The sequence below is a fragment of the Scatophagus argus genome, chromosome 4, assembly GCF_020382885.2.
Source record: "Scatophagus argus isolate fScaArg1 chromosome 4, fScaArg1.pri, whole genome shotgun sequence".
NCBI classification, from domain to species: Eukaryota; Metazoa; Chordata; class Actinopteri; family Scatophagidae; genus Scatophagus; species Scatophagus argus.
Window position 1 is genome coordinate 7,044,123 of NC_058496.1, and position 17,372 is coordinate 7,061,494.

The window sequence follows — 17,372 nt, forward strand, 5'->3', positions numbered from 1 at the left end:
TTTGTGCAGCTCAACAGCCACACTTTAACATTTAACGTCGCCCCCCGGACAGGCGGCAGGTTGAAATCTCGGCTATTTTTAGATAGTCTGAGAAATTATCCCAAGTGTTATAATGGTGGGTCATTTTTGTGACATGAGGGCACACCTTAAGGGGAACTGGTTAAAACCGGAAGTTATGCATAGGACTCGCAGAGTGTACGGTTGAGACTACAGGCAGGTGTCAGGCATTGCTGTCCGACAGATGAAGACATCAAACGACGAGCAAAAGGAACAAAAACTCGTTGAATTATTGACCGAGAACAGGGTACTCGGCAATCGCAACCAGACTCCATTAACAAAAACGGTAATTTTACTGAGCAGAACACAGGAGTTCCTGGAGTATCCCCGTCTCCATCGGTTAGTTAGTTTGTGTTATTGTGAGACTTTCAGTTGGGGGAGAAGTATTCAGATCGTTTACACAGGTTAAATTAGTCCCCCCTTTCAGTTGCTCCTACAATAAACAAACAGCTTGAATTATTGTACTGGCTGGACTAAATGATTTAAGTTGATTTAAATCCAGACTCCACTGACATAAACAATAATTAACCCAGCAGGACAGAGTGATACACCGCTGCCTCGGTGACAGTGACAGTAACGTGTCACAGTTTCCGGGATATTTAAACTGAAAAAAACAAAACTTTGCCTGCACCAATTTTCAGTTGGAGCACAAAGCATTTTTCGAAGTTGAAATGAACGAAACTTTTGGCTCCATAAGGTTCCACCGAGATTTGAACTCGGATCGCTGGATTCAGAGTCCAGAGTGCTAACCATTACACCATGGAACCACAGCGAGCCAGAGTAAACAAGAAACAAGAACATCTACACAAACTCAAACTCAAATAACACAAGAGGGGATGAAAAGTTTTATTTTGTTATTTTTATGAAGTGATCGCAACAAGACCGGCAAATGGAGCTTTAGTTGTTAGCTGCATTTTTATAGTTGTGACTCACTTCTCTTTCAGTTCAACGTAAGAACTGTGGAAAGACACTTACGGTTGTTGTTCACGCTGTACTTTTCAAAAACCTTGAGGTTCCACCGAGATTTGAACTCGGATCGCTGGATTCAAAGTCCAGAGTGCTAACCATTACACCATGGAACCCTGTGAAAGACCTGACCTTATCACAGACACAGAGTTATTTATATCCCCCCTCTAGAGCAAACATGTTTATTATATGTTCGTGCTGTTTGCTGATAGTAACGCTAACTTTCAAGGTGTTTCTGTCGGCATACGTTCTCAATTTGACTTTAAAAGCATTAGAAACGTGATTAATTGGATTAAAAAGTCTACTTAAATATTGAAGGAATTTCAGCACACACGTTACACAATGTTTTGTCCTTGCTGTTGTCTCTGTATATCCAGCCATGTGGGTTGTAAAGGCACATTAAAATAGTCATGTTACAGTAAGATTAAACTCACGAACACATAATAAATTGGAGGATATTATGGACCTTGAGATGTTTCCATCTTTTTCAAGCAACAGAGATAAAGGATGACGGGATGTTACCTACCGAAGCCTCTGTATGTACATCTAACAACATTAATTTAATTTAATTTAATTTAATTTATGAATCCCAAGCTGGGAAATCAATTAGGGAAACGTTCAGGGAACTTGAAGTTGGTTCTCCAAACGTTCTGGAAACCAAAATGTGCTACTAGGGAGACATGGTTGCTGTGGATTTGAGACTGACCATGTCAGAGCTGCACAGCAGAGCAGCAAAATGCAGACAGTAATGACTTTACTTTGACTCTGCTCTTGAAATGCACCCAAAAAAATTAGTTTATGAGGGACATGAAAGATCTGTTAAAGAAGGTGGAGACATTTCAACACCAAAACAGAGGCAAACTGAAGTGCTGCACCCTGGTAAGGGCCTGACTCTCATCTGTCTCAAGGCTGTGACCATTAAAGGGGAACGCTATTTTCCATTCTTGTCTTATGAAACAGTCCAGCTGACATGTGTAAACAGTGAGAACTCAACAGCTCTCTTCCACAGCAACCCAACCACATGACTCGAGGTATGTTAAAGTTTAAATATACAGCATTTTATCTAATATTTATTTCAGGATTGCAATGTTTGGTTTTTGAAAACAACAGTCAGTAATGTATTCATCTTCAGAATGAAAACTGCCTTACATTCCATGACTTCAGAGGATTCTGGTTGTAGAATAAGTTTTGTATGAGCTATGAACTGGCACCAACACATCAGAGTAATAAAGTAAATTGTGGTTGAAAAAATAGTTTTATTATATATATCTGTGGCTATTCTCTAAAGCTTTTATTTGTACGTGCACAGGCCTACGGTCCTCGATGCTGCAGCGCTGCAAATCATCCCACACAGTTCAACCTACGACGTCAGCGCGTCTTTACGTGCTCTACTCGGAACTGAGATTCCCATGTTGCATTTAAATACTGCTCGGACACACATTTTTACCTAACCTGCCGTATGCAAATTTTCGCAATACTGCAGCTTGATTTTGACTCAGGCTACTTTATATTTATATTATACTAATATGGACTACAAACAGATTATGCAAATAGCAGCAAATTGGCAAAAACTGGTCAAATTTAAAAATGTCACACTACTTTGCTTGGTGTGTAAAGTCGCTTCCGACGAAATTCTGATATGTCCTTGAGCACTTGAAGGCAGCATTATTTTGCGTATGTGATCTTGCTGGGTAAACGATGAAGAAAACATAACAATGTTATGAGTCTGGATGCTAACCTTACTTGAGGTAACGCGGATGGGACAAACCCGTCTGTCACACTCATCCATGGCCTCAGTCAGGTGGATCTGAACGATGCACGGCGCTGTTTTTGGATCCCTCTGGTACTTTATGATGAGAAGGGAGGTCTGGAGCCGAGAGATCGAGAATAACGGAACACAGCTGACAGGCGGATCGACCGCTCTTGGTAAACACAGTGTCTCATGTTATGTGTCAGAGTCGAGTCTTGTATGGTCGGAAGGCTAACGTCCAAGGTAACAGTTGCAGGACGTTGGGATAGGCGGTCAGACATCTGAGTCGAAAGCAGGTGGGCCAGAGATGGGAAATGACACCGCTCTGTTCCAAATTCATCCGCTCGAGCGAAGGAGGATAGCCCTGCAGGCGAAACGTCCTCGGAGAGAGACCAGTGTTGGGAAAACGCTGTTTTAACACCGTATATTTAACACACCGTCTCACTACGCTGCATCCGATTCCTTAGCAGCGCCGACGCGGGGTCTTGTTGACGCGAGTGGCGTTATTATTTTTGTCTCATCACTTTGCAGACATGTCCTTCACAATGGAGGATAATTTGGAGTCGGGGTGGGTAGCTGTCCGCCCGAATGCGTTTGAAGAGAAGGAAAAGCATAAATTTGTTTTTATCGTCGCCTGGAATGAAGTGGAGGGTAAATTTGCCATTACGTGTCACAACAGGACAGTGCAGAGGAGAAGCTTTGGTAGGGACCCTCCGGTGGAGACGACCATCCTGGATGGGGACAAAACAAAATGGCCCGAAAGTCCCATCAGGGATAAAGTATCTGGGAGCCCCAGTAAAGGAACCAGGGAGGCTGTGGATAAAGGCTGCAGCCCTAAAACCAAGATGGCAACAAAACTAAGTCCTGCCAAAATTCCAGCTGTGATTAAATCTGCAGCATCCCCCGTTAGTCCTGATGCTGAGGTGTTAAAATCATTGAAAGAGGAAGCATTGCCCGAATCACTGGACAGCTTGGACCTGGAGGAACTGGATAGTCTGAGCAGGGAGGACTGCAGCTGGGCCGGACTCTTCTCCTTCCAGGATCTCCGGGCAATCCACCAGCAGCTGTGCTCGGTGAACTCGGACCTGGAGCCCTGCCTCCCGGTGTTTCCGGAGGAACCGGCCGGGATGTGGACGGTGCTGTTCGGGCCGGCCGAGGTGTCGGAGACCGAAATGGACGAGCTTTGCTACAGTTTACAGGTGTACCTAGGCCACGCTCTCGATACGTGCGGATGGAAGATCCTGTCCCAGGTTCTGTTCACGGAAAATGACGACGAAGATGAGTACTATGAGAGCCTGAGCGAGCTGAGGCAGTCCGGGTACGAGGAGGCGCTCAATCGCGCAACAAAACACCTGCAAGAGGTGAGAGTTTCTGTGATCCTCTCACCTTTGTGTACCTTAACCTCTTTGTTCTGGTGTATGTTAGACTTCTGTGGGATCAGCCTGTGGACTTTTTTGAGGTAAACCAAACCTAATGAAACCTAACTTAATGCATGCTGTATGATGTACCGCCAGCATTAAAGAAAAGAGGTCACCTGAAGATGCAGTGTGCATCGAGGCAATCCACAGTCTAACCTCCACGAGCACAACACGGAAACATACAGACGTGTTTAACGGTTGCTCAGCGGACAGAGAAAGTTTCTCCATTAGTCTTTCATTCCAGTGAAAGAAATGTGGAAGAATTTGTAACATTAGGTTGCAAATGTAAGTAAGTCCTCTGTTTAATTTTATTTCCTCAGCGTGGCTCTGCTGTCTGCTGCTTATACAGCTGAGGGTCAAGTGCACACACACACACACGCACACACACACACACACACACACACACACACACACACACGCACACACACACATTTCTTTCCCATCAGAATCAACCTGTTGATGCAATGTGCACAGTCATCTTCTCTGACGGCACTGCTGCTCACAGCCTTTTTCTCGTCCTGGATGATTCCACACAAAAACGGAAGACTAAGATTAACCAGTTGGTCTCCATCAAGTCTCTTCTCATGTAAAACCAACCAAAAAATGTTGTTTGAAACCGCTGATAAAGCATATATCTCACCTGTGCACGTTTCACAGCAGGGTTTCTTCTTTGCTTCATCGTAGGCTAAGCCAAAATGGGTTCCTTGTTGCCCCCTGAGGCTGCAGGGTAGAAAACACCTTCTGGTACTTGACACTTGGTAGGAATGTGAATTGATTTTATTGATACCAATTATCGATTATGTTTATCGCTGCAATTATTTATCCATTCATCTCATTGATTCCTGATGAGTTTTTGTATTTGTAGAAAAACAACTAGGCAGACACAGACTTTCTGTCTCGCTCAGGAAGCTGAAGCAACAGTCTGTGTTTGTCTAAAATGGATGAAATGAGAGAGTATTTAGCCAGAGAAACAACTCAGATGCATGACATTAATGGAATTTAAGACGATGCTGCACAAAAACACTTGGCATCATAATTTTACAGACATTACACCTGGCACTGTTGTCATGAGCGATGACTCCATGCAACAAGAGGATGTGTCATGTGCATCAAAGCCAAAGTTTTGTTAACTTGTCTTGAACTTTTAAAATTTATCCCATTGACAATTGTTGAAAAAACAAAACCAAAACACTCATACCGATTTTTATCAAATAACATACATTAAATTAGAGTGGTTTAATACCCGCCACGGGCACTTTCAACCGACGCAACTAATGTGTGTTAATGAACATGAGCTGTACAATTTTTTTTACAGTTTTGTATCTATATGATATAATCAGACAACAGAATCTAAAATGTTCTACTCTTTATCTATATCTTGAGACAGTGGAGATCTAATCGTCACACCATCCACACTCCAGACCTGCTTCTCTTACTCACCAGCAGCAGCTAGTTATTGATTAACTGCTCTTAATATAAACAGACATTACATTGATACAAAGTGGCTCTTACAGTGTCCTACCAATCAATAGCAGTAGTTTAATGTAGCCTTGACTTATGGAGCCAAGCAGAGCAAGAAGTCCTCGGAGAGACCAGGCCATTATTAGCATCACAGTATTATTACTCATGTTTTGCTGGCTGATACATCATCTTTGTGTGTACCTGTATTTACAGAATAAATATCTGCCGAATACATGTAGTATTGACCAAGTAAATTTAGTTTGAAAGTATAATATTTATGCATTAAAATGTCTTAAACCAACTAGACCGGGTTGATTTTGTTGAGTTGTGTGTAGGGATGTTAATGATCGATCAATAATCAACTAATTGCCATAAGGCATGGCTACAGAATGCATTCAGACATAATGCAGACCTTCAAATTAAAGGATGTTTGCAGCTTTTATTTGTCAGGATTGTTAAAACAAATTTAAAAAATGAGTAAGTTTGCACTGTTCACAGCTCCAGCAGCACAGTAAGGTCGCAGCATAATAAATTTTACATCTGAGGCTACATCCACTTTCACTGATGTGTTTATATGGTTTTCTGGCCGAGTTGTTTCCTCTCTGCTCTGCTTTTGGTAGGAAAAGGCTGCGAGTGGAATAGACGAATAACCCACATGTCATTCCACGCAGTCAGATACACACCCTCTTCCATTTTCACAGTTCAGAAACGTGCGTGTGCACACACACACACACACACACACACACACACATTTGGAATAAAAAAAGACAGAAAACCAGACACAGGAAGCTTTGCCTTTCTGGCGTTCCTGAGCAAAAAAACAAAAAACCATCAAACAGCAGAGCCGTGAGTCTCACAGAATGTATGTCAACCAGCCCAAGCTGATTTGTTCTAATTATTTCAGTAAACGTCCGTCACTCTCTGGGATTTCCAGTTTGTGTGTATTCAACCTGGAGACGGAGGAAGAGCTACTCATCTTATTCAAGTCTTTATTAGTTCAAATGCTTTGTAGGTTATTCAAACACAGCCATGGTTTGTTATACTGTAGGATAGTACACACACACACACACACACACACACACAAACATGCACACACACACTGCTCTATTGATCCTCCCACTCCATTTGAAGGCCCAGTTAATGGCTATTTCAGTGCTTGCTGGTAGCCTACAGGATTGTTCAGACCAGCAAAAATGTATGTGTATTGATCTTATTCCCAGCAGCAGAAAGGACTTGCTCAGCCGTGGTGTGTGCACTGAGACTGCGCTCAGATATACTCCTATTATTTAGTTACACAAAGCATCCTCTTAGTTTCACAGCGTGGTGCAACTTTCCATTCACTGCTGAGGGACACTGAAAGATCTATTGAAATGTGTTTTTCTGACTTTTGTGATCTTGTGATGGGTTAACTGTTTTTTTTTTGACATTTTAATCACATTATTTTACAGGTAACACAAACATATAAACCACAGCTGACTACAACATGCTTATAACTAATTCAGAGTAGCAAGAATTCCAACTTACAAAGATTGAATTGACTAAAGTTATTTGGACACTATTAACGCTCGCTTAATAACAGACCATATTCATAAAGTGTTGTTAAGAGAAAGTGACTGTTCTTGTGGTGCTGCCACCTTAAAGCATACAGAGCAGAGCACATGAAGATTGTATTTAATGCACAACAACATCCTTCCTTCCAATCAATATGCGGTAATTAGCAGTGGTGCAAGAAGTATTCAGACCCTTTACTTCAGTCAAAGTACTAATACCACACTGGTGAAATACACCACTACAAGTCAAGTAAAAGTCCTACATTTATCAGCAAAATGTACTTAAAGTATCACAGGTAGAAGTACTCATTATTCAGAAAAAATGCTTGTTTTTTTGTTTGGGCCTGTTTGGGAGCCCATTTTCCAGATACATTTGACACTGATAATTATGTCTTTTTAACTATGTTTTCCAGACAGTTTAGAATTGCCTCATATATTTGGCTGTTCTGATATTCTGAACGTTGTTTGTATGTTGATCATGATAAAATTAAATTCCTATGTGTGAATGTGATGCAGCTGCTGGAAAAGCACAGGACCATGGACAGTATGGTGGAGCTGTTGCAGCTGTATGAGGCGGAAGACGAGGCCTACGGAGGCCTGCTGGAGGCCTCCACACAGCTGTACCAGTACCTGCTGCAGCCCTTCAGAGACATGAGGGAACTAGCGATGCTACGCAGACAGCAGATCAAGGTAACAGTTTGTTAAAGTTTGCAGTTGCAAGCTTTATATATGTGTGTTAGTGAACTGTTTCTAAAAAAATTTAGTTCCTTCAGAGTTTGGGCTCAAATTTGTTGAGCCAGTTATTTGCCAAAATCTCTGTGGCATTTTACCAAGTATCCTCAAGTACACAGTATACACACACACAGGTGGCCATCTGATTTTGAGGGTAAATGGTGTGTAGTGATGGTGATACTCACCCAGGAGAAAAAGGAAAATATGACTAAAAAGTTGCACTGTTTCTTGTAGTTTGACCCTCTTATTACAGACCGTGTGAATCATTGTTTCTGACCCTGGGGAGCTGTTCAGATGCTATGCTCAGCTAGTGTACATGGTGAGCTGAGTTCTATGCAAACAGGCCTGAATACAATGATGTATTTCTGTATTTCTCTACAGGCAGCAGCAATGAACAGTCAAAAAAACAATGTATGGTCACAGGAAATTCTCATGTCTCTTAAAATAGGGTCTACTCACTGTGTGTGTGTGTGTGTGTTTGTGTCAGTGTGTATGTGCATGTCTGACTATGATGTATTGTGAAAAATGAATTCTCTTGCATGTTTCTATAAGATACCTTATGGTTAATAAAGCACTGGGTGGGTGCTGCAATGGATCCAATTGCAAACAGAAGATGGAGGCTGGTGATTGGATAAACGGTGGAAAGGCTTTTGTTCAATTATTGCAGTGCTGATGGCACATTTATATTTAGCTCACTGACTCACACACAGCACATCAGTAACGAAACGACTTCAGTATCACATTGCAGCACAACATCCATCAATAAAGAGCAAACATGCAGCTTTTTCAACCTTCACGTGCGTTTTGTCTCTTTTCCACATTATCTGAAACATTTGTGCGATGTCACAGTTGGGGGTCGACTGATATACTGTGAGCTGGAATGGATCTCCAATTTCCTGCAGTCTCATAGGGACATAAATAAGTCATGTGTGTGGGCCTATAGGTTTACGGCAGGTACAGGTTGAAGCTGGCTCACTGGGATCAGCAGGTATGCAGCAGAAATGTTGGAGAACTTTCTGGTTTAGGTGTGGCTGGATAAATGATCCTTCAGTGTGTGCTACAGACAGGAATGTAAGGAGGGGGTTGTATGTCTGAATCTTGTGACAACAGAGGGAAACAGTTCAACTAGTATCCAATGTCATTTAACATGTTACCATATTTTTTATTTATTTATTTTAGGGTTTGACTGAATGAAATGACTAAATTAACTGGCTTTGGCTTGTCAATCAAATCTGTACAGTCTGATTTGGAAAAAAGACAGGTATTTAATAGATGCTAATATTCCCTTGAGTTAACATTCAAGTGTTTGAATGTGCATAACATATAGAGCCTATAGTTCCTTTTTCTCAGATAATTTACCAAAAGAGTTAGTCCTTTAGGTCCTATGCTTTTCACCTTGTCCTTCTGTATCTGTGTATTTCTTTCATTTAGTTTTAAAGTTGGATACTCTACATGTAGCTCTACCATCTCTTGTAAATCAAGCAGCTAACGTGCTACATTACTAATAAGTCAAAGCTGACAGTCAGCTGATCACTTGTTACTTTTGGTTTCTCTGCTGTTGCACTCTTTAGGTTGTATTTTTACTGCAGTGCAGAGTCTTTCAACAGACATGCCAGCATGAGGGGCTTTGCCAGAAAGGAGGGCAAACTAGTTGGAAAAAACTTACAGGTTCCACCGAGATTTGAACTCGGATCGCTGGATTCAGAGTCCAGAGTGCTAACCATTACACCATGGAACCTGTTGCTGGTGTGAAGTGTGGAGAGGGGAAGTTAAATGTGCACTTCCGGGCCTATTTATAGCCAGTAGTGCCTGCAGCTCAGAAACAGCAAGGCTCCCTATCTGAATTTCATTAGCGGTGCAATTTGTTTGTTGCTATTTTTTTGGTTCAATATTAGTAAATAATTTAACACAAATACAAAATTCTCTAACCTCCTAACAGAGTCACACACTGGAAATTGACTGATAAGAGTCAGCTATAAAATGTGCACATTTTATCAGCTACTGAAATCTTTGACATCCAGAAAACAGTAACATGTTTGAGCAGATAATGTGTTGACAGCACCCATCTAATATTTCTACAGAATATCGCTGAGATTTGCCAACAACTTCTCATTTCATCATCTCATTCACAAAACAATACAAGTAGTTGACTTAGAAGTTGCCTGGTTTGGCTGAAAGCAAACCAGCAGCTGCCCCAGTGAGAGTGTGTGGCCTTAATTTGAAGAATGTCACTTCATCTGATCTGACCAAATAATAATAATGTTAAGTTTTCATGTAAAAGGTCATTCCACTAAGACTTACAGTAACACAAATCATCGGATGTACAGCCAACAGGTCTAAAATTACTCTGTGTATATGCAAGCAAAAAAAAAATCTGAAAAACTGAGCACCGGCCAGCTGACAGCAGGAAATTGCAGTAAATGATACTGCTGTACTGCTGAGTAGTACAGCATGAGCCAAGGTGCAGCGAGGTTACTTGGGGTAAAACAGCGATGTAACTCTGTAAGCTTTGCTGCTCACTTTCCTTATTTGTGTTGCAAATGCACCTTTTGTTTTTCCTCCTGGACATTTTTCAGAGTTTTGCTGTGTGTTGATCAGTGAAGGCTTTGTGTGTTGTTAACAAAGACACAGGAATGTCATCTCCCATTATGGTCTTAAATTATCTTCAAATGGTTCTACAGTGTAAATGATAAAGTGAGTTTGTGCTGCTGAAATATTACAAGTTTAACCAAATACAAATGTGACATTGTTATCATTACTACATCATTCTTCCTTTTATCCTCGGGAAATCGAAAATGTCAGGATACATTTTCAGTTCTACACTATGTTAATGGTGATTATACTTTTGTAAACTCATTGAAAAATGCTTAATGAGGAAAAAAAGTGTTTGCACAGGTGTATCTGTGTTTTTGTGAATTCTGCATATAGTCAGTGCTCCCTTGTATGAGAGTGTAGCTCCCTCTTCAGGCCTGCTTTCTGTGGTGAAACCATTGAGATAAAGTGTGCATTTCTGAGCCCTTACTAATAGCATACAATATGTATATCTATGTACTGCACTGCCATGTATACCTCCGATATATAATTAGTAGAAACATTTCAATCAGTGTTTTTTTCCTCTCTTCTCTCTCATTTCAATTTTTTGATCTCAGCGTGCTGTACACTGTATCCCACTGTGTGCATATTTAAGACTTTTTGTTTTATTAAGAAAAAAAGCATTTTTGTCCTGTCTCATTAGATTTCCTTGGAGAATGACTACTTGGGCCCAAGGCGGATAGAAACTCTAAAAAAGGAGGATTTCGACTGGCAGAAGAAGGCTCAGGAGGCAGTGCTAAACATCCAGGAGTTTACTGTAAAATACTTTGAGATCACTGCCAGAGCCCAGAAAGGTACAGTATGCCATCATTGCAGTCAGTGTCAAGTCAATAAAGCAGCAGAGGAATGACTTTGAACAATCCCACACACACACACACACACACATAGTGGAAGCACTGGCCTGCTATTGACCTGTGTGTGGTTGTGAATGCCAGGGCTAATGCGGTTTGGTATTCATGAAGCAGTGCAGGCAGCCAAGCTTTGACAGGGACGCGAGGAAACAAGGACAACCTATTGATCAGACAGCTCTGCCAGCAGATCGTCTCTGTGCTGTTACTCTGCACTGTGCCCCTGCTTATCCGAGTTCATTCTCCACTAATGATTGGTCCATTTATCATCTGACGCTTATTAGATCAAAAATCTAATAAGATTTGAGTGGAAACTGGAATGAAAGAAGTTGTAATGTCCAAATTCGGTCAATAGATGGCTCCCACTGCATTGCTGTAATAAAGCTTTGCTCCCGGAGACTGAAGTCATCATGTTGAAAGAAAGTTGTGGGTGATTCGCCCACTTACTGTACTGGAGGAGAACATTACTTGATCGTGTTGTTGACTCATTTTCACGTGAGTAGATGTTGCTTTTGACTGAGTGGAAGTTTCACTGCTAACAGGACTTTGTCTTTTGTGTGTGTGTGTGTGTGTGTGTAGGGGTGTATGAGCGTATGAAGTTGGATCAGCGTAAGTTTGGTAAATCTTCTTGGACGACTGCAGTGGAGCGCATGGAGAGACTCCGCTACTCTGTTGCAAAGGAAACTCTGCAGCTCCAGAGAGCCAGGGAGATCTGTCTGGACCAGAAGAAACACACACTTCGAGATGAGGTGTGTTGTAGTAACACCATGCAAAACACACATACAGACATAAACACACACATGTGGTTGTTTTGTGATTTTGTTTTCTTTGCCTGGGCTCCTCAGATGCAGAGTCTGTGTAGCAGTGAGGATGCCATGGCCCTCTTAGACCACATGGAGACCCAGTACTACGAGCTCCAGCTGCAGCTGTATGACATCCAGGCTGAGATTCTGCAGTGTGAAGAGTTGCTCCTCACCGCTCAGCTAGACAGCATTCGCAGACGGATGACAGGTGTTTTGCGGAATTCACTTGCGATATTTGACATATTATCTCATTTTCAGGAGAGACCTAACAAGACACTACATTTCACAAACTGTTCTACACCGTTAGCTTTGCACGAACCTGCTATGAGACAGTCTGAGTTGTTATTCAGTACATCACTGGTATGCAATATCTGTCAACATGTGAAAGATCAGAGTGTCCGCACAAGTCTGTATATTTATGTGCGTGTGTTTTCAGAGCGTCAAGATGAGGTGGTGTACTATGACACCTTTGAAAGTGCAGATGATATAACAGAGGACGATACTGCAGAGAGGGAAGAGCTGTGCAGACTTCAGGTCAGCGCTCGACAGCTGGAGGCAAGACGGGGACGCATCAGTGCCAAGCGCACCTATCTGAGGAACAAGAGGGTGTGTGTGTGTGTGCGCCTTACTCACATTCACGCTTGCTTTCTAATTTAATGTTGCTCATGTGGGCTTCATCATTGACCACTTTGCTGTAGATGTATGTTGTTCAAAAAGCAAAGGAATGTTTTCATTGTGCGTGAAGAATGGCGTTATTTTTGTTACACACTGTAATTATATGTGACAAAGTTGGATTTCGCCATGAGATTACACAAGAATTAGAAATATAAATACTCAGTTCAAACACAGTAAGATGTAATGACCTGTAAACATCAAAACATACTATTGCTGACAACAAAATTATAAAGGCAAAGACCAGGAAGTGGTTCTAAACTGATATATATTCAAATTTAGTAGATGATACCTATGCACAAGCATTTGTCTGACTGATGGCAGTATGCATATCAACTTGTTCATGCGTTGTCTCTCTTGACTTCTGCAGGAGATCTGTGTATCCAACCACAGTCAGAAACAGCAGAAACGTCAAACCATCCACAGGGACTCTGTGTCCCACCAGGTCCTCCAGGTAGCTTTGTGACTTGTGACCATGTGACTTTGTACCTGTAAAGCATTACCAGTAATTCTCTCCTCTCTGAAATCTCAAACTTTTTCAGCTGAAAAATAAAGAAGAGGAAGATGAGGACAGGAAGAACAGCAGAGTTAGTCAGGAAAGACAGAGAACTCTGGACAGGCTACGCACTTTCAAGCAGGTATGTGTCTATTAAAGTAAGCGTCTCTCATTGTTATTTATTTCATAACTGATCCCTGTGTCTTCCTCTAGCGGTACCCAGGTCAGGTGATTCTGAAATCCACTCGACTGCGCGTGTCCCACACCAGAAGAAGAGACCGCGGAAGGAGCACAGAAATGGGTGTTGTGGGTGAGAGGGAGGAGTGTGTGGACTCTGTTTGTGTCCAGATGCATACCCAGCCGCTTTGTCTGAGCACTAGTGTGCAGACGGACCCCAGCTCCACGCTCACCACTCAGCCCGTCACGGCCCGCGCAGCATCCCTTCCTCCGCTGCCTGTCCCGAGTCCTGCAGACTCCTCCTGCTCTCCCTGCTCCCTGTCCTCACTACTGGGATCCCCCATCTCTCCTCCTCCGCCGCCGCCTCCTCCACCTCCTTTGCCAGCAAAGGAGGAGTTGTCGCCTTCTGGGAGTTTGGGTCGGCAGGGGCAGAAGGTTGAGGGGAAAGGTGCAGCAGAGGAGCTCGCCCTCTCCCCGCTCGGCCCGTTTATCCCTCGCTTTTTTGACAGCAGCCAATTGGTGAGCGCTCGGAAAAAGCTGAGGAAGACTCCAGAGTTTGACTCCCACAGCAGAAGAGGTACTGGAGCCATTTAGTGCCACAGTAGGTTCTATTACTTTAGCCAGTTAGTAGCCCATCACATTCCTTCTTCTTCTTCTCCTTGCTCTCCTGTGTGCAGTGAGCTCGCCCATGGACGAGGTGCTGGCCTCCCTGAAGAGAGGCAGCTTCCACCTGAGGAAGGTCGAGCAGCGGACCCTGCCTCCTGCCAAGGGTGACGACGACCCCAACAGCATCCTGGTTCAGATTCGCAAGGGGGTCAAACTGAGGCGTGTCCCCAGGAAGGAGAGAAAGGACCAAGGAGAGCTCCCGACCTCCACCGACCCCCTGACCAGGAGCATCCACGAGGCTCTGCGGCGCATCAAGGAAGCTTCACCCGAGTCTGACTCAGATGACGACGGGCTGGCCGGCCCTGACTGGGACAGCTAGGGTTCAAGGCTAAGACGCAACAAATAATACGCACTCACAGATGCCTGCACCCTCTGGCACTGCACACACTGCACTGCACTGCACTACACAGTACAGTGCTGCGCCATACTCCACACACACACACACACACACAAACATACAAATACACACAGTCATTCCTTCATTCACTCTCAAGCACACACAGCCCAGTCACACGTGTATCAAGTGACTATTTCAGGGCTGCCTAAATCATACCGAGTCTCACCAATTCACCAAACGCTCCAAAGGTCTATGGTCAACCTGTTCCTTTGTTTTTCACACTACCTTCACCATGACAAAGGATATTATTTGTGTTTTTATTTCTAATTTTTGTCACTGTGGTTTAATTCCTGTACTGTAATGATGCCATTTTTTTCAGTTGTACTATTGAAAAGCTCTGCACTGGCCATTTGTGGCTACATTAATCTTCAGAAATAGCACATAACACATTTTATAGCACCAAAAAACTGCACTGATACGGAAAGCTATTATTGCCGTGAGGTGAGTGAATTTTTTTCTCCCACTCACAGCAACAAAAATATGTGACGTGTGTGGATAAATTGGGGTCATGTGGGAGACTGAAAAGCCAATGAAAGATCCCACTGACCTGGATTTACAATCCAGATCAAACCATTACACCATCAATCGTCATCTCTGCTGACACTCCCTTCTATTTTTACCCAACCCGTGTACTATGACTGAGCCACACTCTGCTGCACAGCTGGTTTTTGTCCTGTCACATCTGTTTGTGGTATGTCAGACAGTGTGAGGACCACTGATCTAATGACCACTGATCCTGTCTAATCTGACTTTATACAAAGACTGTAAATCCTTTAGTCTGTCACACCAGATCCATGCCCCTCCCCCACTCGTATCGTCTTCCAGACTTCACCACCCCCTCAACTCTCACCCCTTCACTGGGTGAGGGAATATGTATCGACCCATCTGTTCGACTGCAGCATATGGCCGGGCTGGTGGGAGATATGTGAGAGGCACAAAAGGTTTATTATGTGGTGCCACATCAGCTCTGAGCACAAGCTGGTCACCTGGAGAAGGAGAGCATTAGATGAAGGGTCACCTGTGGAGTTGCGGAGTTTTCTTAGCAAGGCTGAAGTCGTGGTTGGTCTCGGGACTCTTTGTGAAGTGTAAGAGATTTGGTTGGTGATTCCAGTGTGGGATAGTCACAGCAGAGATGTGAAACTGGTCACGCTTGTTTGAACGATGGATGGTTTGTGGGAGGCTAGATTTTCTCAGCGCTGCAGGGAGTCACCGTGGGCTGTGGAGCAGGCGCTCGTGATTGATGCAGTTTCTCCTGCCATCTTATTCACTTTCACTCCCCTCTCTTCTCTTGCATTATTTCTCATTTCTTTCACTCAGTGGGCAGAAGCACACAGTGGGAAGTCTGTTACTCACAGTGTTGGAAGTATAAAAACACGCTCATGGACACATGGACTCGTGCACTTACCTCACAGCCAACGTGTGCAGAAACATTTTAGTGAGTCCACAGCCTCTACTAAGTCCTTTTTTTTCCAAAATAGGTTTCTGTACTTTCATCATACATTCTGAATCACTTTATCTGTATAGCAACAACTGTTCTTTTATCACTTGTGAAACATTTTAGCTGTAGTACATGAATAAGTTTAAACATGCACTGAATATGTAGAATTGGACCTCCAGATGGTGTGTGATGGAAGGACAGTATAAGAGGACCAGTGGGACGCTTAGCACCACAGGAATTCACTCAAACATACGTGTTAGCATGAAGCAAAAAGACGTGGATTCATAAACTAAGCTCTGAATCTGGGGCAGCCTTGGCATGCACTGTCTTAAACAGCTTTGATGCAAAGATTTGTGCTTTTCCTCTTTTTCTTGTGTTGAGAGAAACTTGTGGATTAATCATGAAGCAGACACTAATGTAGAAAGCACCAGCATGGGAATATATGTTGCATTATGCAGGTTGAAAGTAGCTCAGTTCTAGAGAGAGTTTCTTATTTTTCTGGATAAGCAAACCTGAGGCACTTTTACGTGTCTTCTGTCACCATCAGGACAATGTTCTTCCACAGCACCTTCATCATGTAGCATGAGACAGAGATCTAACCCTGACCTGACTCTTAAGTGAAACCTAACCCAAACCTTACCTGACTCAATGTTACAATAACGGACCAGGGCAGAGTTTCCCACAAGATGTTAGCACTGAGGTTTCTGCTAAAAAACGACAAACTTTGTGCTCAAAACATGTGGGAAACTGGGCCCAGAATGGGACACATTTGCCATAAATCACCTATTTATCTCCCGACTGACCTTAGAAACACACCGTCTTGTGTTTTACACTCACCTATAAATAACCGTAACTCAGCTTGTCAGCTAACTGTGATTTTACTTTTCATTGCTTCATTTGTGTCCTGTTTTCCAAAGCATTTCCAACCAAATTGTTTTGTGTCGTGTTTGCTTCTGAACATTTCCTATATAAATCTGTTATTAACACAGGCTGACTATATGACCTGCTGTCTGAAGAAGCCATTCAGCCACTCGAGAAGTGCAATATCAATATATAGAAATACAAAAAAGGGATGAAACAAGTTAATGGGTGTTAATGGGTTCAAGTTGATTGCCCAAAACAACAGACTTATTAAATGTGGCAGTTGTTTTTACACATTAGTGTATAGACATACTGTTCCAAGAATACCTTTTTGCCTTTAGTCCTGCCATTTTCATTTATTCAGACCTTTTTTTATTTACATCCTTGCCTCTGCATTTGAATAAAACCTTGTGAAGCAAATTCCGAGATTGTCTGTTTGATTGTTGTATAATTTAGTCTATATATATATATATATGAGAGATGAAACA

The 17,372-nt window shown here is 42.7% G+C and overlaps 1 protein-coding gene and 3 non-coding genes across 5 annotated transcripts; 1 reads left to right on the top strand and 3 right to left on the bottom strand.

Annotated features, from left to right (window-relative positions):
* The first annotated feature begins 75 nt into the window (after nt 1-75).
* On the top strand, nt 76-17,314 carry LOC124058217 (junction-mediating and -regulatory protein-like). Of its 2 annotated transcripts, XM_046387224.1 has the most exons (11): nt 76-2,054; nt 2,333-4,134; nt 7,719-7,892; nt 11,170-11,320; nt 11,954-12,123; nt 12,220-12,385; nt 12,614-12,783; nt 13,220-13,303; nt 13,392-13,487; nt 13,559-14,099; nt 14,200-17,314. In XM_046387224.1, exons 2-11 carry the CDS (start codon nt 3,307-3,309, stop codon nt 14,505-14,507), a joined length of 2,688 nt encoding a protein of 895 aa, XP_046243180.1. In that variant the 5' UTR covers nt 76-2,054; nt 2,333-3,306; the 3' UTR covers nt 14,508-17,314. The 2 variants fall into 2 exon arrangements, with proteins under 2 accessions (XP_046243180.1, XP_046243179.1); XM_046387223.1 differs by lacking the exon at nt 76-2,054 and having other exon boundaries at nt 2,138-4,134.
* On the bottom strand, nt 753-824 carry trnaq-cug. Its single transcript has one exon. It is a non-coding gene; the product is annotated as a tRNA-Gln (tRNA).
* On the bottom strand, nt 1,068-1,139 carry trnaq-uug. Its single transcript has one exon. It is a non-coding gene; the product is annotated as a tRNA-Gln (tRNA).
* Nucleotides 9,601-9,672, bottom strand: trnaq-cug. Its single transcript has one exon. It is a non-coding gene; the product is annotated as a tRNA-Gln (tRNA).
* Nucleotides 17,315-17,372: the final 58 nt, after the last annotated feature.